The sequence below is a fragment of the Mytilus trossulus genome, chromosome 8 (assembly GCF_036588685.1).
Source record: "Mytilus trossulus isolate FHL-02 chromosome 8, PNRI_Mtr1.1.1.hap1, whole genome shotgun sequence".
In the NCBI taxonomy this organism is placed as follows: Eukaryota; Metazoa; Mollusca; class Bivalvia; order Mytilida; family Mytilidae; genus Mytilus; species Mytilus trossulus.
Window position 1 is genome coordinate 6,946,606 of NC_086380.1, and position 24,037 is coordinate 6,970,642.

At 31.7% G+C, this 24,037-nt stretch overlaps 1 protein-coding gene across 3 annotated transcripts; it reads left to right on the top strand.

The window, feature by feature from the left end:
- The first annotated feature begins 997 nt into the window (after positions 1-997).
- LOC134728200 (retinal-binding protein-like) lies at positions 998-23,694 on the top strand. Of its 3 annotated transcripts, none has more exons than XM_063592709.1 (14): positions 998-1,162; positions 5,200-5,262; positions 6,738-6,826; positions 7,776-7,839; positions 8,697-8,740; positions 11,764-11,826; positions 12,589-12,777; positions 14,886-14,961; positions 16,167-16,247; positions 16,883-16,966; positions 18,005-18,111; positions 18,972-19,111; positions 21,289-21,437; positions 23,387-23,694. In XM_063592709.1, the coding sequence occupies exons 3-14, from the start codon at positions 6,752-6,754 to the stop codon at positions 23,554-23,556; spliced, it is 1,242 nt and encodes a 413-aa protein (XP_063448779.1). In that variant the 5' UTR covers positions 998-1,162; positions 5,200-5,262; positions 6,738-6,751; the 3' UTR covers positions 23,557-23,694. The 3 variants fall into 3 exon arrangements, with proteins under 3 accessions (XP_063448779.1, XP_063448778.1, XP_063448780.1); XM_063592708.1 differs by lacking the exon at positions 998-1,162 and adding an exon at positions 3,124-3,328; XM_063592710.1 differs by lacking the exons at positions 998-1,162; positions 11,764-11,826 and adding an exon at positions 3,124-3,328.
- Positions 23,695-24,037: the final 343 nt, after the last annotated feature.

Consider the following 24,037-nt stretch of genomic DNA (forward strand, 5'->3'; position numbering starts at 1 on the left):
CGCTCAAAAAAATAATGTCAAACACTCTTGATAAATATGTCCTATATCGAACACTCAATATAATATGTCATATGTCCAGTTTTTCAGATAAAATCATTATTTTATATGTCGATCACTCGAGATAATATGACGTCTGCCGAGAACTCCAGCTATTATGTCGTTTATCAAACACTCGAGATAGTATGTCGATTGTCGAGCACTCGGATAGCATATCGTATATCAAGCACTCAGATGACATGCCGCGTGTTGCGCTCTCGACATAATAATGTTGAGAGCGTTTCATACAATTAGTTAGGCGCCGAAGTTCAAAAGAAAGTATTAGTTCATAGTATATACTGCAGTATAAAAGAAGAGATCGGGAAAGGCTTCAGTGGAGTATGCACAGGACGGATATTCAATTTATAGTGCAATTACTTTCAGTCAGAGTTAAAATCTTCCCTTGAGTTTACTAATTTTCATTAAAGTATTCGTGTTTTCATGCCAGTACCAAAATGACTGTGCTAATAGGGTGGTGATATACTCTCTAAATAATTGTCAAAAAGCAGAGGTATTGACTCTTAAAGGTGTTAATATTAACAAGTAACAAACATTTCTTACTACACTACGCATTCCGGCAGATAACCTCTCAAAAGATAAGGAAAACAAATAATTTTAAATTATCAATTAATAATATTTTAAAGTAATGTATTAGCATTTACATGTATATGAGGGCAGAGAGTTACAATAGCGTATTGTTTGCAAGACTTATAAATAACAGAGATATTCGGTGTTACCAGGTTCAGTCCGCCATTTTTACATAAGACAATGCCTATGTACCAAGTCAGGAATATGACAGTTGGTATTCATTCGTTTGCTGTGTTTGATCTTTTGTTTTGCCATTCTTAGGTACTTTCAATTTGAATTTTCTTCGGAGTTAAGTATTTTTTGTGATTTTACTTTTTGGTAGGCTCTACTTTTATTCTTTTAAAAGTGACATTTTTCATGTTATATTCGGACAGGTTGTATTCTGACGCTCACCTCACCTGGCATGACCGGTAGTTTACCTTTTAAGTGCTATCAATGTCAAGCCAGGATGACTTTGCCATATTAACATGCATACTTTACCATGCAGATCGATACGCACCGAACTGAAAATAATAAACAGCAACAGTCAGTCACAAAGGTAAGACAGTTCTAATTTTAAAAACACATTTTTCTCAATGATTTTATATAGATTTACAAATATGAAATAAAATACGTTAACTTTATCAATTTTAATAGTATTTCTTTGTACAATAGACGTATTAGTTTAATTTTTGCAGTGTGTATACTCCATTATATTCATTTTTAATTGTAAGTTATATATTTGTGTTCGTTTATATACAATATAATTACAAAAACGTTTGTTCTTTTTAAATTACATGTATAGATGTGCACCGTGATATTATAATAAAACATTTCAAACATATAAAACATTTTTAAAAATGAGCGCTCTAGTCGAGTTTCACTTTAATAGTAAACATGCATATTTAGAGTAAAAAATATGACGCTGTTTTTTTTGCACGCTCAATAGTTCTAAAGAATACTTAATGAATACTCCTATGTGACAAACAAGTTTAGGGGTAGGGTTTAGAATCATTTTTTAAATAGTCCATTAGATGCAACAGTATGTTAAAATAATAGTACATTTTCTTTCAAACAAACAAATAGGCAAATAAAGTTGTACTTAATGTTATGTAAATGTCGCAATACAATAGGAAATGTCATTCATCAACTGGGACTCTACAGATATTAGTTTACATGTACTCTTGTTCTGTTTCTTCCTATACCCAATTCTGGTCAAAAAGCAGTATAAACTTATCAAAATGATAAGCGAGCCATGTTGTTTTCATATCGTATCGTCCGAGATTACTCTGACTTCCAACGGGTGTTTTGCCAGACAAGCTGGGGCCGTGGCTTTGATATTACTCTGACGTCCTACGGCTGTTTAATTAACCAGACGAGCTGAAGCGTTGGGGTCTTACGACATCTCCCACGACCCCAGCTTGTCTGGTAGAACAGCCGTTGGACGTCAGAGTAATCTCAAACTATAACTACACAAATGTTAGCTCACTTCTAACATGCTATGTAATAATAAAGAGATGTGGTAGGCTGCTACCCGCCAATTTTTCAAATAAAGTGGATGTATATGATCTTTTCTAATGTTTATTCTGCATGTCGTTCTCTGTAACTTTGTTTTTATTTCTCCTTTCGTTTTTTTAGAGAATAAAGCATTGGTGTCATTGTTGGATATACGCTGAATTATGTCATTGTTCAAGCTAGGACACATATGTTTGGTTAAACAATAATGTTCAATATTAACATATGTATTTTGAATTCGTGTTCACATGTGTTTTATGAACTCGTAAATTCAACGTCATCAATTAAAATAAATAGCATTTTAAAGTAAATCAAGATTTCTTTATGGCTCGAAAACTTTGAATTTTACCTTTACTACTGATTGCCTTTCAAATATATCTCTTTAGGGAGAAGTATACAATTGTAACACTCATCTGTGTAATTGACTACAATACTCAATAATCGTCTTGTAAAAATAATTAAATTTGCTGCGTTTAAATCAAATGTAGTTAATAACAGCTAAAATTTAAGCTAGATTTTGTTTGGCAATCTATTCTAGTAATTAAAGTCATTTTATTTAAATTAAATAAATATATTTTTGACAAAGGTACATTTCTATGCAGGTGTTAATTTATTTCCCATTCTTGTCACCTAAAAAATCTTCCGCAGTGCAGAAAAGCAGCATATATAACTAAAGTTAAAACCAATGACTGAGAGCTACGGAAGGACACATATATGTCATTAGTCTTAAGAGACTCTTATAGTCAAACCATCTCAATTGCAATTTCTAATAAATCAGTTAATATATTGCTTCAGAAATGATATTGCTGAAGAATATGATACCTACATTGTTTATAGCTCACAAAGAGAGGCTTGATAATAGGACTTACACCGTTTTTAAAGTATGTCAACAAACAAGCTAAGTAAAGAAACATAAGAAATGTATTTATTCAATACACAATAAACAGTACAATGTGTTATAAAACCAGTCCCATTATCCGTCAAGATTATTAAATATCTCTTTGGTCTAGACGTCTACTGGTCATTTTAATGACCATTATTTAGCCGGTGGGCTTAACATATATTAGGTGGACAGATTTAGTTCGGCCATTGACTGTTTTGGTATTTGAAAAATTTATTATTGAATTGTTTTTGTTTTTGGCAAGATCTTCCGGGACTATTTTCGCAGTGATTGTTGGGAACTATATGTATTATAAACAATTTCAACTGGGTAAATATGTTCTTCTGTTATTTAATATATTTGTATTATTTAATATAATAAATCCTATAATTGATGGAGGTGACATTTTTCAATGTAGGAAATATTATCATCTTTTTTCAATACTTTTAATAATATAGTGACTTTGCAATTGCGATATTCTTAATACTTATAAAACTTTTATATGAATCTTAAGTTTATTTTTATCGAAAGCACAGCACGATACTTCGAAACGTTTTATATAAGGAACTCTAAAATAGTACACATGACGCAAACTTGTAAATAATCAGTGAAAAAGTCAAATGTCAAAACACTCCAGAAAACGAATTAAACATGGAATATCCTGAAATGACAATTTCATGGCACTTGCTTCGCTTTTTTTTACTTATATTTTGTTAAAAGTACGCATGTAATTAATCTATTTGCTACTTATTGGAGTGGAAATTTAAAAATAAAAAGATCAGACGTAAACAAACAAGTGTACAGGCCAAGGATTGTAGCTGTTTACCTATTATTATTGACACAAAACAGGATTAATTTAAAGTATCCTTTTTTTTTATTTACGACAATTTAATGGGAACTGAATTATTTTCGTTCTTGACTGAATTTCATTTACTATTAGAGTTAAATCAACACACAAGTTAAAAGATGACCTAGTAAGAAAATATAATGTATCTTATAAGTTAATCTCGAACCAACTCGGGTGTGATGACCATTGACATTTAGATCACGAAAGTGTTGTACAGTGACTATATCAAAAAGTAGATAACTAATGAGTTTTGCTATCCATCAGAGTCACAATCACGTGAATGTCATTGTGGATCATTGATTTATAAAACAATTTGTACATCTATGATGTAAACATTAAAATATGCCACATCTTCATTTTACGATTCATTTCACTGCTCAGTCAAAGACGAATTGGTTTCTTCCCAGATTATTCTTGAAAGGAATATAAAGGAATGGACTTATTTCAATCTATGTGAGTCCCCTCTCTGTTAAGCATATTGATCTGTTGAATATATATATTAAAAAAAAGATGTGGTATGATTGCCAATGAGACAACTCTAAACAAGAGACTAAAATGACACAGAAATTAACAACTATAGGTCACCGTACGGCCTTCAACAATGAGCAAAGTCGATAGTCAGACATAAAAGGCCCCGAAATGACAAATGTAAAACAATTCAAACGAGAAAACTATTTGCCCAACTAATGTACAAAAAATGAACGAAAAACAAATATATAACACATCAACAAACGACAACCACTGAATAACAGGCTCGTGTCTTAGACTAAATATGCTTATTTACATGATCTGCTGTAAAATTAAAATGCGGAACTGGGATCTGAAAGAAAACGTTTTATAAACGAAACACATTTCATATATAGTAAAGTAAAACAATCTGTATTTAAGTTCGGGTTTTCATATATAGACAATCAAATACAGAGCATGATCTCGAGCTCAAAAAGTGCTCGTTGGTCGACACAAGCCAGTAACCTAGGCCGCAGTGGTTACTTATGTCAATTCTATTAGACATTTTTTTGACTGTTGGTTTAATTTGTTCATTACTTTTATTGCAGAACGATTTTGACGTTGTTGTGTTGTATTAACACCACATATTGTCGACGATTGTATGGTGCTTCCTACCTTCTACATGGCTTTATCGTTATATCGTCTGTTTGCTGTCTTATTTGCGTGTATTTCAAACCTTCGTTTATTGATATCGAATGTCGATTGCATTTCTTTTAGTAATTATAGCTACCTGCAGATTGTCAGTTATGCAGATTCAGATATAAAAAGATAAATATCAATTAACCAGCAAATAAGCCATATAATACCTACGGGTTCTTAATGAATTTGTTCACTATTTATGTTTCAGATTTGTTGATCTAAGACAATGATGATTTATGGATATTAAACTGTGATACGTATTAAGCCTAAGGTGAGTGTTTGGCACATTAGTTAAATATACTAAGCTACATCTTATCCTGGTAGTATCAATTAACCAAGAGCAAAGAAAATTACATGCACAATAGATACAAATGATATATATCATCATTGTTGATATGAAAAGGAAGATGCAGTCTGATTGCCAATAAGACAACTCTCCAATGACACAGAAAAAAAACCAATTATGGCCCATACTTAAGGCCATACCGCATAGTCGGCTATAAAAGGTCCCGAAATGACAAATATAAAACAATTCAAACGAGAAACATAGCGTAGATATTGCCAAAGACAAAATCTTAATAAAACGAAATTGCAACATTTTCATTGGCCATTTTTTAAAGATCAATGATGACTTTCAAAAGTAGCAATGAAATTTATTACGTGGCCTTAAATATTTGTGACTTTTCCAATAGTATAAAAAATACTGGTATGATTCAACTATAAATATTCTTTTAGAAAAAGATGATTCTATTCTAAATAAAACAAAAAGCTTAAAAGCGTCATATGGTATTAGTATTATAATTATTAGACTTGATTTCAGATTTGTTTTAGACACAAATGTTCTCAATACTTTATAATTAGAGTCGGCGTGATATTATTTAGGGACTTGTTTGTCATTGATAAAACTCTCTACATGTACCAGAGACAAAAATGGCGTAGAAGTTACTATGGTGACCTTCATCAATTAATGAGCAACACTCAACGCACACAGTAAACTACAAAAGAGTGACGAAAGATACAGGGGAACATTTTTAAAAACTCATAAGTCGAAATAAACTGAAAACTCCAATGCTAAAAACGAAACAACCAACAAACAACAAGACAAAAAATAGTACACAAAACACTACATAGAAAATTAAAGACTGAGCAACACAAATCCCACCTGACTGTAACCTCAGGTGCAGCGGAAGAATAAGTAGGTCATGTTCCACATTTGTCATCTGTTGTGTTCCTCATGTTACAAACCCGGTAATAAGTATAATTTGGTAGTTCTCATTCCATAACGGTCAATAAACGCGTGATAGCGTCCGTAAATCGTACGAAGGAAGATTTCAACTTTACTACTTGGACCTTTTGGTTTAATAGCATCCATGTTAATAGCAACATCCTATTAAAAAAAGTCGTAAAAGGAAGTACGGGTCCTTCATAATATGAGGCAGAATTAACTGTATCTGTTATAACCTGTATCTCAATTACTATATGGAATAGATGCGTTCAGCATATTAGTTACCAAAGTTTGATTTTATTTAGTGAGAGAACATCATCCGTTCTTGATTTTTTAACTTGATTAAGGACTTTTCGTTTTAAATTTTCCTCGGAGTACAGTATTTTAAATTTGTTATTTCACTTTTTTTTCTTTATACATTCATTGTAAAAGAAAGTAAAATTAGAAACGGTCATCGAATTTTTTATTTTGACAATTGTTCAATGACACATCATACTGTAATGTAGTTGTTTTAATTTCAGCTTTTTTTTTCAAAATGAACGATATCAACGCTAACAACAGTTACAACAGAAAACCATTGTCGCCGAAAGAACAAAAGGCATTGCTGCAGGTATAAGATAAATACAAAGACGCATTAAGACGTGCACTTCTCTTTCTGGTATGAAGACTATGGATAGGTACATTGCACAAATGCACATTTCGTAATGTTGTATGTGTGAAATCATAAACTTATGCGGTCTCGAATAAGGCATTTGTTATCATAACTAGAATTCTGAATTTTAAAATGAGTTCCACATCCGTGTAGTTGTCTATAGATTAGTTTCACAGAAAGGAAATTTCGCCTCATTCTTTGCTTGCCTTACGTCCATTTTCAGTGATCTTCTCAATGAGAAACGCTGGGTAATGTTTACAGTTAGTATACTAGTATCAAAGAGTTCAAAGTAACAGATTGTTAATATTCTATGGTAACATGTTTAATGTTTCTTAGATTATAATTTTTATTTAGAAGATTGTGATTGCCTATGAAACTGTTGTCCATCTGAGATCAAAATGCTATATCCTGACTTGAAATTGTGAAACAATGCAAACATGAAAACAGACTTATGTACCAAACAATAATGGAATAACAAATAAGATATTCAGCAGCTGATAACCACAGAATAACAGGGTTCAGACTTGGGGCACACATATTTTATATGTTGGTGTTTTAACAATGCCCTAACTCGGAAAAAATGGTATAACTGACACAACTCAAGAACAAGCTATACAAACAGCTGAGTAGAGAACAACTCATGTGATCGACACAAAGCACCAAAAATGTAAAAAAATAAATATAATTTTTTTTTTTTTTTTTTTTTTTTTTTTTGTTGTTGTATAAATGTACTTTAATCATTCTAATCGTTTTCTGTGCTTTATTTTGTAATTCATTCATTTGATTTTTATAGCTCAAATTTTTGGCACCATGATTGATTAATAAAAATTTTCTTATCTTATCTTATCTTATATTCAAATAATGAGCTTTCAGCTTGTTGTTAACGTATTTGTGTATATAATTTAAGCTTCAAGAAAATACAAAAGACATTGCAGACCAAAATAGCTATGATTTGGAAAAATGGCTTCGAGGTAAGGATTTTTGTCTCTTTATACAAACTTTCAAAATTATAGAATATCAAACAAATTGATCATCTTTAAATAAGCTGTTGTCGTATTTTAGCAGATACATAGTAGTTCCAGACAATCTTATGCTCTTCAACGCAAAACCAGAAACCAACAATTAAAACTAATGATATGTAAAAATAACTTTTATTATAGACAATCCTACATTAAATAGCACATGGAAACATTGAATAGATAAAACACAAACAAAAACATATTGTGGGGAGCAGTAAACATTCAAAAGTTGAACTAAAGAAAATGAGAAAATGACATAGTTAAAAGAAAGACAGACCACACACTATAAAGAAAACATTATCATCACAAACACAACGGGGTTATGTGAGATTCAGTATATGGTGCTCTAGAAGGGTTAGTAGTTCTAAGTGGCCAATCCTGGGGGGACCATCAACTCCATTTTAAAATGTCTGAATCCGCGCCTGATACTTGTTGCGATACTTGAGTGGTCAAAGTAATTGTGTAAGTTAAGTGATTCAACGTAGTATAATTATGATAGCAGCAAAATAAACGATAACATTACCTAACAAAATCTAAAAACTATAACTTGAAGTTAAACATCTTTTATCATTTCATGCATTAAACCAGGTTTAATCAATATTTTTCTACCTAACAAAATGCTTGTACCAAGTCAGGAATATAATAGAAGTTTTCCTTTCGTTTGGTGTGTTAGAGCTTTTGATTGTACCATTCGTTTTATATTGTCCTTGAAGTTAGGTAATTTGTTATTTTACTTTTCATTGCAAAAACGAATTAGAGTTAACTTCTTAATGATTTTTAATGATTTTATTATTGTGTTTTAATTACAGCTCGATGCTTTGATGTCAAAAAAGCGGAACAAATGTTACGAAACGTAAGAAATTTTTATATAACATTTTAAATCAAATTACTTTAATCTTCACCGTGAAGTTTGTCAATGATGACTAATGCATAATATATAGTATACTTAAACATTACACACTTTTTTGTAAGGACCAACATTGATCGCCAAGAAATAAAACTAATGACCTGATTTTTTGTTTGTGTGGTCTGGTTTAATGACCAAACTTTATATGTAACCATATGGTTCATAAAAGATAGGATGATATATAATGAGGTTGGGTTGGTTTCAAAAGGTTATAGCTATGTATGTCTGTGGTGTATGGTATTAGTCGTTTAACAATGATATATATTTTTTTCATTATTTAGTTCTGGTAGTCAATCTTCAGTTCAATGCCTTCTTTAGAATAACGACCAGCATGACATAATACAAATCATGCTTTCCCCTAGTCTTCTACAACATGATCGTGGGGCGATAGTTCCTGTTTGATTATGATGCGATAGTAACTCTTTATCTTAGTTTTCTGATTGTTTTTATTCACTTGTTTTCGTAATTTGCCATTTTATTCTTTTCTAATGGCTGTATGTTTTGCTAAAAAAAACACATGAAAAATAGGCACGCAAACGATAATAGAGAAGAGGAAGTCATATGTTATAGGACTATGCTTTGCCCTAGATGAAAAGACCACTATAGTTATAGAGATTCTGTAGTACTGGGAGTAATGATAGTACCGAAACTGAAAGGTATGCTTCATATATCTTGATCTTTCCCTCGACATTGACACCAGAATCTATGACACATGTGATGATTTCGACATCCCATAGCTACCAGTAACATAACCTATGTCCATCGTATTGCGTTAACATATTCCAATTAATACGTTACGTTCGTTCATGTTCAAAATGAAAGGACTTTAAAAGAGTTATGCTTTTACACAAAACTGATCAAACAGAGGTGTCAGGGAGAACTACGTAAATCTTCATACACAAGTTTTGTGGTCACCATTGCAAATTGGCGAACGTTAGGATGTGACTATTCCTTCTTCTCTTTGGTGACATGTTTGCTAAGTATGTATAGTGGCATACTATGGACATTAATCAATGTTTCCAATTTTAATACTCCAGACGCGCTTTTAGATTAGTCGTCAGATCAGTAATTTCACGATATTGTGTCTTGTTTACGATTTGTACATCTCGACTGATTATAAATTCGATCGACAGTGATGTGTTCATATCAGACCACGCTTATTCTGTCGTTATTTCCGGTGTCGATAAATTTGGAGGTCATACGATTCTTTATTTTTTGTGTGTTTACCTAATTTGTATATTATCAGTATATTAGTGATAGCTTCACATCAGTTATTTTGTTGTCTCTAAATTTATACAAAAAACAAGTAATATGGCGGACAGCAATAAACAACAACCAAATAAATAAGTTCCTGCTACTGACTTGAATTCGGCAAGAGACATACAGAACAAAACCGCACTAAACATCTTTATACACCGTCGCGTTTAACCCTTTCCTAACCTAGAACAGTTGTGTGAACACACAACAAAGGGATGAACTGTAAAAATGTTTATAAGGGCTGGTCATTTAAATGAGTACCATTATTTGTATGGCTATAACAATTGCATTATTACTTGCATGAGCAAAACGATGTTTTGAATGATTGTTCATCTTTCAATACTGTTCTTCTATTTTATTAAATAAATATATTAGGAGGACGAAATGTAGTTACCCGAGTTCGTTCATCTTCTGAGCGAAAATTCGGATTCATATATACAGAATTCTGAGTTGGTAGTCTATAATATCTGAGTTGGATGACATTTCCTTTTATTAAATGTTCAAAACGTTTGTTCAATCTTATGAAAACTCACTACCTAAAGTTTAAACAGTATTTAATGCAAATTGTAAAGAAACATATCGTGATGTAACAAAAAAAAAGTTTTTGTAGTACTATATTTTTTAAACCTTATGAAACCAGAGTATTTGGTATTTAAATTATTTTAGCGTCATACAGAACTGTAATTTATACGTGCGTCATCAAACCACATACTGAACATTGGTATACTATATATATATACTGTGTTTAATCAATTTGATATTATTTATAGCATTTATACAATCAAATCGATATTTAGAGAGTCAGTGCACATAGACTATTTAACCATCCAACATATGGCATATATCTATGTATTATATATGCTTGAATGAGTCATTTGAAAACAAAATTTGAAGTCATACTTTACAAACGTGATTATATGGAATTACAAGGGGTTATGAAAAAAACTGATATGGTCTTTTTTTCATTTTTTAGCAAAAGGGTAGCTTTTTTATTTCATTTATTGTACATTGGCATTAATCAGACCTGTCCGTTAGTTTGCTCGTTTTAATTGTTTTACATTTGTGATATCAGGGCCTTTAATAGCTGACTATTTTTATGCCCCACCTACGATAATAGAGAGGCATTATGTTTTCTGGTCTGTTCGTCCGTTTGGCGGTCTGTTCGTCCGTTTGGCCGTCCGTTTTACCGTCCGTTCGTCAGCCCGTTCACTCTTCCGTCTGTCCCGCTTCAGGTTAAAGTTTTGGGTCAAAATAGTTTTTGATGAAGTTGAAGTCCAATCGACTTCAAACTTGGTACACATGTTCCTTATGATATGATCTTACTAATTTTAATGCCAAATTAAAATTTTTCCCCAATTTCACGGTCCACTGAACATAGAAAATGATAGTGCAAGTGGGGCATTCATGTACTGGGGATAATTCTTGGTTTTCCCTGCTGAAGGCCGTACGATGACTTATGGCTGTTTATTTGTGTACCATTTGGTCTCTAATGGATAGTTGTCTCATTGGCAATCATGCAACATCTTCTTTTTTTTATATTGTAAGCTGTAAAAACTAACATATTTTTTAGTATTTCAATTGATTAGATACGTATGGCTTAATGTTTAACATGAATTAAAAGTTTTCACACAATTGATTCGAAAATACTCATTATTAGGTATGACAAACATATCAATGATTTAACATTTCTTGTCTTTTTTTATTTTCAACAGAGCATCGAATTCAAACAAAAGATAAGAGTCAATACTCTACTTCAAGAGTACAAGCCACCTGAGGTATTAATTAAACAAGAGTTATTTCCCTTCTTCTGATTTACTGACGTTGTTTTGCCTATAAGCTCATAGAAATGATTTTATCATTTGACCGTGACGCCGTCAACGTTTTTTCATGATTTTTGTCTGAAATAACACGTGTTAATCAGTGTGCACCACCTTTTTTATGTTATTTCTTCATAGACAGAAAACATATTATAGTTTTGGTTTTTTTTTTGTTTTTTTTTTTGAAAACATATTATAGTCATTCCTTATTTAGACAAATATTCACAATGCAAAAATAAATAAGAAAGCGAATGGCCTTACAGTAAAAGTACATAACCTAGATAGTAGAAGATTTACCACTAGAGTTAATTTATCATCGTTGTTTTAAGTTAAGGACCGATATCCTTTAACTCTTTTGGTTAACAAAATTTACATCAACATAAAAAACAGACAATAATGACGAACATAATATCGTCTTACGGTGGTGAATGGATTAGGTGCGATCTTTGAACCTTTTGTATGTAAATCGTTTGTGAAAAATCTAAACAAATGTGATAACTCAGATCTACATTAGGTAGCTATTCATTTTATTATTCATTTATATCATCAACTCAGTTTTGTAGCAAATTTAAACTTATCATACATTTAGAAAACAATTTTTCATCGAATTACAACTATTTTAGATTGACAAATAAAACAGGGAAAATACACACCCATTGTACGTATATACAGTATATCATACGATTTGAAATCATGATATATTTTTTATTACACCCTAAGGTATTACGAAAATACTTAACTGGTGGATTTTGTGGTCATGCCATTGATGGTTCCCCACTACGCGTGGAATTGTTTGGAAAACTTGATATCAAAGGACTTATGTTTTCTACAAAAAAATCTGACCTGGAGAAAACAAAACTTCTTCAGTGTGAATCAACAATCAAAGACTGGTCAGAACAAAGTAAAAAGGTAAATCACTAGAATCAAAGACTGGTCAGAACAAAGTAAAAAGGTAAATCACTAGAATCAAAGACTGGGCAGAACAAAGCAAAAAGGTAAATCACTAGAATCAAAGACTGGGCAGAACAAAGCAAAAAGGTAAATCACTAGAATCAAAGACTGGGCAGAACAAAGTAAAAAGGTAAATCACTAGAATCAAAGACTGGGCAGAACAAAGTAAAAAGGTAAACTACTAGAATCGAAGACTGGGCAGAACAAAGTAAAAAGGTAAATCACTAGAATCAAAGACTGGGCAGAACAAAGCAAAAAGGTAAATCACTAGAATCAAAGACTGGGCAGAACCAAGTTAAAAGGTAAATCACTAGAATCAAAGACTGGGCAGAACAAAGTAAAAAAGTAAATCAGTAGAATCAAAGACTGGTCAGAACAAAGTAAAAAGGTAAATCACTAGAATCAAAGACTGGGCAGAACAAAGTAAAAAGGTAAATCACTAGAATCAAAGACTGGGCAGAACAAAGTAAAAAGGTAAATCACTAGAATCAAAGACTGGGCAGAACAAAGTAAAAAGGTAAATCACTAGAATCAAAGACTGGGCAGAACAAAGCAAAAAGGTAAATCACTAGAATCAAAGACTGGGCAGAACAAAGTAAAAAGGTAAATCACTAGAATCAAAGACTGGGCAGAACAAAGTAAAAAGGTAAATCACTAGAATCAAAGACTGGGCAGAACAAAGTAAAAAGGTAAATCACTAGAATCAAAGACTGGGCAGAACAAAGCAAAAAGGTAAATCACTAGAATCAAAGACTGGGCAGAACAAAGTAAAAAGGTAAATCACTAGAATCAAAGACTGGTCAGAACAAAGTAAAAAGGTAAATCACTACAATCAAAGACTGGGCAGAACAAAGTAAAAAAGTAAATCACTAGAATCAAAGACTGGGCAGAACAAAGTAAAAAGGTAAATCACTAGAATCAAAGACTGGTCAGAACAAAGTAAAAAGGTAAATCACTAGAATCAAAGACTGGGCAGAACAAAGTAAAAAGGTAAATCACTAGAATCAAAGACTGGGCAGAACAAAGTAAAAAGGTAAATCACTAGAATCAAAGACTGGTCAGAACAAAGTAAAAAGGTAAATCACTAGAATCAAAGACTGGTCAGAACAAAGTAAAAAGGTAAATCACTAGAATCAAAGACTGGGCAGAACAAAGCAAAAAGGTAAATCACTACAATCGAAACTGCATGTAATTGCCAGACTTAACGAGTTTATAATGTTTTAATTGCTCTTTATAGTGGGCTATTTTTTCTACAACATATATTCTTCTCAATAGCCATTCTACATTATGTGTGCACTTACACTACTTTAAACTTCATCAGAAACATGATAAGTGCCACTAGTGATCATGACAAATACCACTGGTAGAGCTTTGAGTAGAGAACTTTTGACAAAATGTCTACTTCTGTTAGGGATACCACTTTTTCTAGTGACATTCGTTGTTATTTGTACTTTATACCAGTTACCCTACTTTGTAAAAACTATCTATTTGATTAAGTGTTAATTTGTTTTTATCCTTAATTAACATAAAATAATATTTATTTTCATGTTCATTTCTTTTTCACCTCATTTTTATTAAGAGTTTAGTAAACATACTTCGGATATATATGGTCAATCAGTCGAAATTCGTTAGTGCACTTATTTCATTTTGTTTTAATTTGGAAAAACATAACTTGATTTAACTTTTTAAAATGATTTGCACGCCACCCATTTAGCTGCATCATTAGCGACAAAACAATCACTAATTGTATACAAACATTACCAAATTTGACATAATATAAGTACATAGTGCGGACGTTGCATCACGCGTGATATGCACATTATCTGCAAAGGAACATGCAAGTTCAAACATGAGACAATAAATTACGTAAAGTAGTGACATTTTTGACACGGACTTTTGTAAATGATTAAATCTATCAAACTTGTACTAGTTATAAATCTATCCACTGACGTACATATAGATTCAATGCAACCTTAGTATATCATCAGACAAATACTGTATTTTTTTTCAGAACAGTTATTAATCTTGTTATAATAAACTAGCTATTCTTTGTCTTTGTTTTATAGCTTGGACGACCAGTTGATGGTTTGACAGTTATATTTGATATGGCCGATACAGGAACTTCAATGTTATGGGTTCCAGGTAGGTTTGATTCGCTTTCCTAACAATGAATATGTTCTTTTTTTTTAAATTTGCTTTGAAATTCGGTATTTGGGTTATACTTTTTAAACTACTTCCTAAACATTACGAACGGGATTGCCACTGTGTACTTGTATTAAATTGTATGCACGTCTGTAAGTCATAGGTTCTCCTTGTAATGGTGGTTGCATAGATATATACAACACCACACTAAATGGCTTACAAGTCGACATAATATTTTCCAAGTTATACTTGTTCATTTAGAAACAAATAAGAACACAAACGTAATTGTATTGTTATTGGGTTTACCCTACATCTTTTTAATGTATACAATTATAATGGTCTTTCATAAATACCAACTGGCTAACCTCGGGCGAATTCGCTTCTCTGCATCTAGTCATCCGCTGTATAATGTAGGTAGAGGAACAGAACCCCCGAGTAGTGACGAATGTCGTAAATATTACCTATGTTTATTGAATCATGAGGACATCTTATATACTGGCAGATTCATCAAAGATGATGCGAAGATAAAATAAAGAATCGCTGTATTCATAACTTACTACTAAAGTAGATTCATCAAAGATGATGCTAAGATGAAATAAAGAATCGCTGTATCCGTAACTTACTACTAAAGTTAACTGTGCAACGCGAAAAGTAAAATAGCAAAAGTACAGAATTCCAAGGAAAATTCAAAACGAAAAGTCCGTTATCAAATGTCAAACTCAAAAGCTCAAACACATCAAACGAATGGAAAAACAATTGTCATATTCCTGACTTGGTATTATCATTTTCTTGTGTATGCAATGGTGACATGCGCGAGTTACTTTCCAATGTTGATGAATGAGTACTGTTTAAAGCAAGATAACTCGAATAGGTTGTTGAGACCATCTTGATAAGTACATATATCTGTATATTGAGTGCACGATAATGTTAATCGTTGTTTTTACATTTGCCTCAGCAAAAATGCTGTATACCTGAGAGATAATAGTTTAATAATATAAATCAAAAGTTATTCTATGTTTTAATAATGAAACAACTATCAAAAAACCAACAACGGTTCTGGCTTGCAAATGTTAATATTAAGGTTGGTAGTGTAAAGATGAAGAAAAATGGAATAAGCTATTAAGACGCACCTCACTTATTGTGTGTAGTACAATGTAATATATAATGATTTGCTACCACAACTCATTTTGTAACTTTCGATATAGGGATGCAGATGTATTTGCATTTGGTGAAGATATTAGAAGATAATTATCCAGAAATGATGAGACGTTTGTTAGTTATAAATGGTAAGTGATGAATTGTTTAAATGGCATCTTTTTTCACCTTTGACTCCCATTTATATCATCATAATCGAGTTCAGTCGTCTTAACATCATGTTTATATCACACATTCATCAATACGGAACGTTGGATCATTTGTTTAAGTAATTATATAATTGTTTATTGTGCACTGTTTTCCTAAAATTGTGATACAGGATATGCTATGGTTTTGTAACCACACAGTTTCCTCTGGACTCATGTGTTTGCTGTCTATTAAACTTGATCGTTTTCATAATGTAAAGATACCTTTTCAGCTAAAACTGTACTGCATATTTTTTTCAATTATGTTCCGGTTTTCATAGAAATAAACATCCATTTTATTCTGAAAAATTGGAAGGCAACCCAAAAAAATAAATTGCTTTTAAATGCCAGTTGGAAATCAAGTACAAGTTATGTTTAAGTTGTCTAATTAGTTAGTTGTAATACACGAAATCCGAAGGGGGATATTATACACATATACAAAATAAAATGAACTGCAAATAATTGAAGATACCTTCTCACAAAAGTTTAACACCTTGGGGAGAGAGTAACACTTTGAGTATGAAGTTAATGTCTTATTCATTTCGAAACAAATTCTATATATCTTAACAATATTTTTGTAGCACCACGAATATTTCCACTACTGTATAAAATTGCAAGACCATTGATCAGTGATGAAATGAAACAGAAAATACATGTAAAAGGAGGTATGTGCTGTGCTATATTTAGATACTTTTTGTAATTATATTAAAGCATAATATCCATACATTTTATAAAGTAGGTAAACGTTATGTAAATTCCCATTGGCCTTTACGTTAGTTAGATTATAAGGTTTTAGCGCAAAAAACACATATACTGATAGCTATAGAGTATTAGAGAATCATACCATTTACAATGGAACATTTCCCCATATGGTTGATTAATGTACTGAAATTTTTTTGTAAATAAAGGCAACAGTATACTACCGCTGTTCGAAAGTCATAAACCGATTTGAGAGAAAAAAAATCCGTGTTACAAACTAAACCCGATAGCAACACCTATAAGATAAAAACAACGAGAAAACAGAAATACTTAGGTGCTACAAAAAAAGGCGACATTGCCACACACACAGAAACGAACTATAATATAACAACTATCATTTTCCTTACTTGGAAAAGTCATGACTTTTGTCCCCTCTGCATAACCTGTCAAACAGTAAAGTTTTAAATTACTGCATACGATGATGGTATGCGTTCAAAGCAACCGAAAATAATTTCATATGATGGGATTTGGTACTTCATTTTCATTAATTTGCTAAAAGTGCTGTTTTCACCGTATCAAGGCGACTGTTGGATATGTAATTAGTTTATACGTTAAAGCTGCATTCGTCTATGTTGAAAAAGGTTTTCAATACTGGTTAAGTATTATAAAGGAAACATGACAGACGATAGAATGCTGTTTTCCTCTTTTAAGTCTTGTAGAAGATAAATGTTCAGTTTCAATGCTATAAAAGTTATGAATATAAGATTTTAAGAGAAGACTATGAACATGGTTAGGAGTAAAAGTATAGCTTTTAAAAGAGATAGCAAAAATATAATGGATTAATGACCGCAAACCAATTGGTTTACCATCAATTACGTGTTTGCATTTGAAGATGGAGCAATTTGTTTAATTACAATTTTTAAATGTAATGTTGACTTGATGAAATACTACCAATACGGTATTTTTTATAGTTATAAAATACTAATTTCTTTTGTTACATATAGATGATTACAAAGACTTATTGTTACGTTACGTTGATCCAGACAACTTACCAGCCTGCTATGGTGGAAAGTTAACAGACCCAGACGGAAATCCGAAATGTGTTACGAAGGTAAGAACATCAACAATAGGTGTGTCACATGATACAAATGTTATATAGTAATAAGGCAATTAAGGCAATATATGCTATTGGTCGTGCAGGAACTTCTTTGGTGTTTTTTTCTGTGGTAAAACAAATTAGTTGTCATGTGTAGACATTTAATGTGCGTCTAATAATGTCCTAACATACAAAAATATGCGATTACTTTACATGTTTTTGCAGTTTATCAAATATAACTTATATCAGTTTAATTGAAGTCTCACTCTGGAGCTGGCATGTCATTTAACTGCTAGTAGCCTGTTTTCTTTGGTTTAATCTTCTGACATCAGACTCGGGCTTCTCTTGAACTAATTTTTAAGTGTACGTATTGTTGTGCGTTTACTTTTCTACATAGGCTAGATGTTAAGGGGGAGGGTTGAGATCTCATAAACATGTTTAACCCCGCCTCATTTTTGCGCCTGTCCCAAGTCAGGAGCCTCTGGTCTTTGTTAGTCTTGTATTATATTAATTTTAGTTTCTTGTGTACAATTTGGAAATTAGTATGGCGTTCATCATCACTGAACTAGTATATATTTGTTTAGGGGCCAGCTGAAGGACGCCTCCGGGTGCGGGAATTTCTCGTTACATTGAAGACCTGTTGGTGACCTTCTGCTGTTGTTTTTTCTATGGTCGGGTTGTTGTCTCTTTGATACATTCCCTATTTTCATTCTCAATTTTATTATAAATCTCATACCTTTTGCTTATTTTTTTTTGCAAATCAATGTGTTCAATAGGGTGTATATTAATTTTATTTTATGTTCATTATGTTAAATGATTAGAATAGATAGTAACGTGTGCTCATTATATGGAAATATTATATCGATATTTTACAGATTTGCCAAGGAGGGACAGTCCCAGAAAAATATTATCTTCAGAATTCCGACAACATATCACAAATGCAATCCGCTACCGTCCCTCGTGGTGATAAACTTTACTTAGAATACAGAGTAGATAAACCGGGTAGTGTAATAAGGTAACTATTTTCGACTTGATGATATTAGTTGTTTTGTTATGCATGAATTTCAATGGCCTTTAGATAAAAAACAAAAGTTTAGCATTACGTTTCCCAAAGAAGTTATTGATAGCAAAATTCAAACTAATGCTTATTGAAATTCAACTACCCATATCAACTTTTAATTTTTATGAAGCTGGTGGAAATATTAGCACATGAAAAATGTCTACATCAATTCCTAATTTCAATAAAGCTGTTGGCAAGATTTAACATATACAATTAATGGTCAATCCCGTTAATTTAAATTGTCGGCTTTGAAATTTTAGACATGATCATGGTTATGATAATGGTTGGATTGTGTCAGTCTTCTTGAAACTCCTTATATCTTTTTCTGATAATGTGTAGCAAGCAAAAATGTTGAAATGTAATGATTACAACCATTCTCAGAAACAATATGATTCTAACAAATTCTTCGTGGAATTACAAGTCTTGTTATGTGTAAAAAAAATATTTTTTATTCAACAACAATATATCATATGCTGTTAACAGATTTCTTCACTGGTACAGCTATTTCAGTGAAGATCCCTGTTTTAATAATTTCAATATGATTGTAAATTTGTGAAACAATAAATTATAATCGATTATGATTGAAACTCATAAAGAACTCTTTTAAGCTTGAATTGGCTATTCTAACATATGATTTGGTACAAACATGAATTAACAATACACGACGTTGCATGTGACGACTTTTTACCGTCTACAAGCAAAAAACTAGGCATGAAACTTCTGCAGAAGATCTGTGTTATCCCTTCTAGATCTGGTGAAGCACTTTCAAGTAGATCATATCATTTTTTTTCTTTTCTTTTTTCTTTGTACTGACAACCCATTTGCCGATCCAGTGTTCATCAAAATGTTGAGGTTGGACAACTTTAAAAACGAAGATGTAGTATGATTACCAATGAGACACCTATTCACCAAAGTTCTAATGAAAGGAATGTAAGAAATTATAAGCCATCATACGGTCTTCAACGACGAATAACTTATACTGTATAGTCGGCTATACACACGTTTTATGATATTCATACAAGAAAGAATTGTTTGTGACTGACATTTTGATATACGAGCTATAAACTAGTTTTAACTATTAAAGTTTTAACATTGTTGCACTGCTATATTCTACATTACATAGGTTAACCATAATGAATTGGTTCACTGTGTCATTTTCTCAGCTTGCTTGAAGCTTAAATCAATTCGTCTTAATATTCGTCTGGTGATTGTTTCTTTTTTTTATTTTGACATTTTGACTGAGTGTTGATTCGCGTTGTGGGTGATGCATTTATTTCTTTTCTTCCTCAGGAATATATTATTGTAGCTGTGTTTGGCAAAACTTTTAGGAAATTTGATCCTCAGTGCTTTTCAACTTCGTGCTTTATTCGGCCTTTTTTTATTCGAGCGTTTCTGATCAGTTTTTTATAGACGAAACGCGCGTCTGACGTAATTTAATCCTGGTATCTATGATGAGTTTATTTACAACCACCGGGTCGATGCTGGTGGAGTTTAAATTCCTTAAGGGTATCACCAGTCTAGTACTGCAGTAGTCAGCACTTCCGTGCTGACATGATTTATCATTGATATGGTCATATTTAAAAATTAAATGTTTACAAAACTTTTGAAGTTTTAAATTCTAAGGCTTTTCTACCTCAGAAATAGATTACTTAAGATGTATTGGGCAAAATCTTTAGGAATTTTGATCCCCAATGCTCTTCAACTTCGTGCTTTATTTGGCTTTTTTAAACTTTTTTGGATTCGAGCGTCACTGATATTGTTTTTGTAGGCGAAACGCGCGTCAGGCGTAATTTAACCCTGGTACTTATGAGGAGTTTATTTATAGCAACAGGAGCTTACTTCGCCTATGCAACTTATTTCCGTCCGTTTTCGAGATCTTTGGGATTCTATTAGGTTTTTGTTTGTAATTTGATTTGTATATTCGTAGATACAACGCTATTAAACTTATGCTGCCTAAATATTCCAAGATCGCAATTATCACTGAAGATGTATGGAATATTATCCCGATATCTTTAATTAGTTATTATAAAACATTACGATAAACTTACAAAAAACTTATCAAGCAACTTTGAAATAAAAGGAACGATACCACGCAAACACAATTGAATGCAAATGTTTTGTTTTTATTTCAGTTGGGAATTTCAATCGGAAGACCATGATGTTGGATTTGGTCTCCTTTATGAAGAAAATGAAAAGTATGAAATTATCAGCAAAGTGACCAGAGTCAATAGTCACCATGTATTAGAAGATGGTGTTCATACTTGTGAGAAGACTGGGAAATGTATGTTAATTGTTTAATTTACTTATTGCTTGTCTGATTACAACATACGCGTGTATATACTCTTGGAAGTTTTTAAAACAAAACTGCATTTTAGACTCAATTCAACTGACTTTTTGTGTTGTCAATATAGTTCAATTTACTGCATCTGATATACAAGTGAGATGTTTAACTAGTTATAAAACCAGCTTTAAGCCACCATCTAATTATTAAATGAAAATACCTGTTCCAAGTCAGGGGTTCAGTATCTTGCTATTTTACTTTTTTGTTTGTAAATCATATCATTAGATCTGGTGGTGGGTGAATCGACAAATAGTTTATACACATTGGGGCAACAACAATTAATATTACCAATCTGGTCGCCTTTGGCATACAAATTGATCAGATGGCATCTGCAAGTATTTTTAATAAGGAAAGACAAGGAAATTCTACCTTCGGAAAAAACGTTATATCACAAAAAAAACTGAACTCCGAGACAATTTCAAGTCCTAAATCTAATGGCAAAATTAAAAGCTCAAACATATCAAACGAATAGATATCAACTGTCATATTCCTGACTTGGTACATTCATATTTGTATGTAGAAAATGGTAGATTGAGCCTAATTTTATAGCATTTTACAACTCTAGATCTCACTTGTATGACAGTCGCATCAAAATCGAAACTGAAAATCGAAATGAAGTACATAAAAAAGATAGGTTGCCGTTATTGAAATAAATTTTAACATGCAGGTTCATATGAGAATTTATCTACAACTCAAATTGTCGTTATTGTGCTTGTATTTGAGCTACAAAAATGCAAGATTTATAAATGATTAATCATTATTTCAGAAAATGTTGAAATGAAATAAATCGATGAAGTAGACAATTTTACTATCGATAAACGCTACTGATATCTGTTGAAAGTTTTATTCATGGTATCGGGTTAGGGAAAATGGGGGAACATAATAAGCATGAAAGACCAGAACATGAATAAGCTGTTGATATTGAATCATTGAGGGAAGAATAATGAACAAGGGTTAAATCAAAATATCATAAGTATTATAAATGTTACTACAACAATAACAGGATAAAAAGGAACAATAAGGATTAAGATCTATGTGTAAAAGGTAAATTAACACAAATACCGAACTCCGAGGAAAATTTCAAACAGAACGTTCCCAATCAAATGGCAAAATCAAATGCTCAAACATGTCAAACGAATGGATAACAACTGTCGTATTATTGACTTGGTACACTGCAGATACATTACGATGAAAGTTGTTTGTCGATTTTTAAAGAGCCTTGATCTACTTACTATACCTAAATATATTACAAAGAAATTAAAAGTTCTAAGACCATGTAAATTTTTGTCTACGTGATACCTAGAATATTTTTGACCTAAACACATGTGAAAAGCATCCAAATAACAAGACATATCTTAAAAGACAATACTATTTTGCTGCAAGCCAGTTGTATTCACTTTTATTTTTTTTTGTATTTAAAAGACTTTATTTCAAAATTCTTAATATTTATTTTTGATATTCAGGTGATAAAAAGGATTTACCAGAAATTCAAAGCCTTGAATAACAAATTCAGAGTTCATGTCGATAGGCTTTTTGTCAAATTATTCCATATATTTGGGTTTTGGGTTTTCTTTACTTATAAACAAAACACAACTTTAGATAATTTCTGAAATCATATAGTTTGTAAAAGAGGGCGAATCATACTGACACTTCGTGAATATTACATAAGCATAACATTTTGGCATAACCACGGAGAGTAAATGTATAGTCTTATTGCTATAAGATTAAGCAGCTAAGTTACCAGCATTCTGCAAAGGAAATCCTTTAAATTTAAACTGTAGCATTAATGTATGATAATATACAATATCAAACCAACAATAAATCAATCAAAATACAATATACTTTAGTTAACAATATTTTAGTTGTCTCTTTGTTTTCTTCATTTTCAGATTTCTTGTGCTTTGATAACAGTTTTAGTTGGACACGATCAAAGAAAATTCGTTATGTGTGTGAAGTTATTGCCCCTGATGACACTCTTATATCTCAAGAGATTAATAAGTTGATAGAAGACGGAGATTGGGAAACTTTATCAGAAAGATTTGAAACAACGCATTTATGATGTATTATGTCTGTTAAATATTTATTTTAGGTTGTTATGTATTATACTAAATGCATTCATGCATTCTCAAAACTGGTAATGTATCCAAACAATGCAATTGGTTATTTGTACGAACCTTTAAATGCATAATTTGAAGTTGAAATATCCAACTTGTTTAAATATAATGTTTTCTTTTATTTTTGTCGGTGCAAATTTTCGTTGATTGACGGAAATCTGCATTTTCGTTGATATTTAATTTCGTGGTTTTGACAAACTCAGTATACATTCCTATAGAAAATAAATTCAACATTCCTTGAACATTTAAATTCGTGGTTCTTCCATATCCACGAAATACACGAAGATTGGTATCCAACGAATAATATGGAATCAACTGTACATGGCTATTAGAACTATGTACATACATTAATTAATACGTTCACACATATTAATCATCACATTTTCATAAGATTTGAATCAAAGCGTTTTTTGTGACTTACGTTTG

What these genes read in the sequence shown, in the direction of transcription:
- LOC134728200 (XM_063592709.1), top strand. Translation starts at nt 6,752, where the DNA reads ATGAACGATATCAACGCTAACAACAGTTACAACAGAAAACCATTGTCG. An exon ending in CGGAACAAATGTTACGAAAC is followed by an intron (nt 8,741 to 11,763) that starts GTAAGAAATTTT and finishes TATTTTCAACAG; the next exon opens with AGCATCGAATTCAAACAAAA. An exon ending in AAACCGGGTAGTGTAATAAG is followed by an intron (nt 19,112 to 21,288) that starts GTAACTATTTTC and finishes TTTTTATTTCAG; the next exon opens with TTGGGAATTTCAATCGGAAG.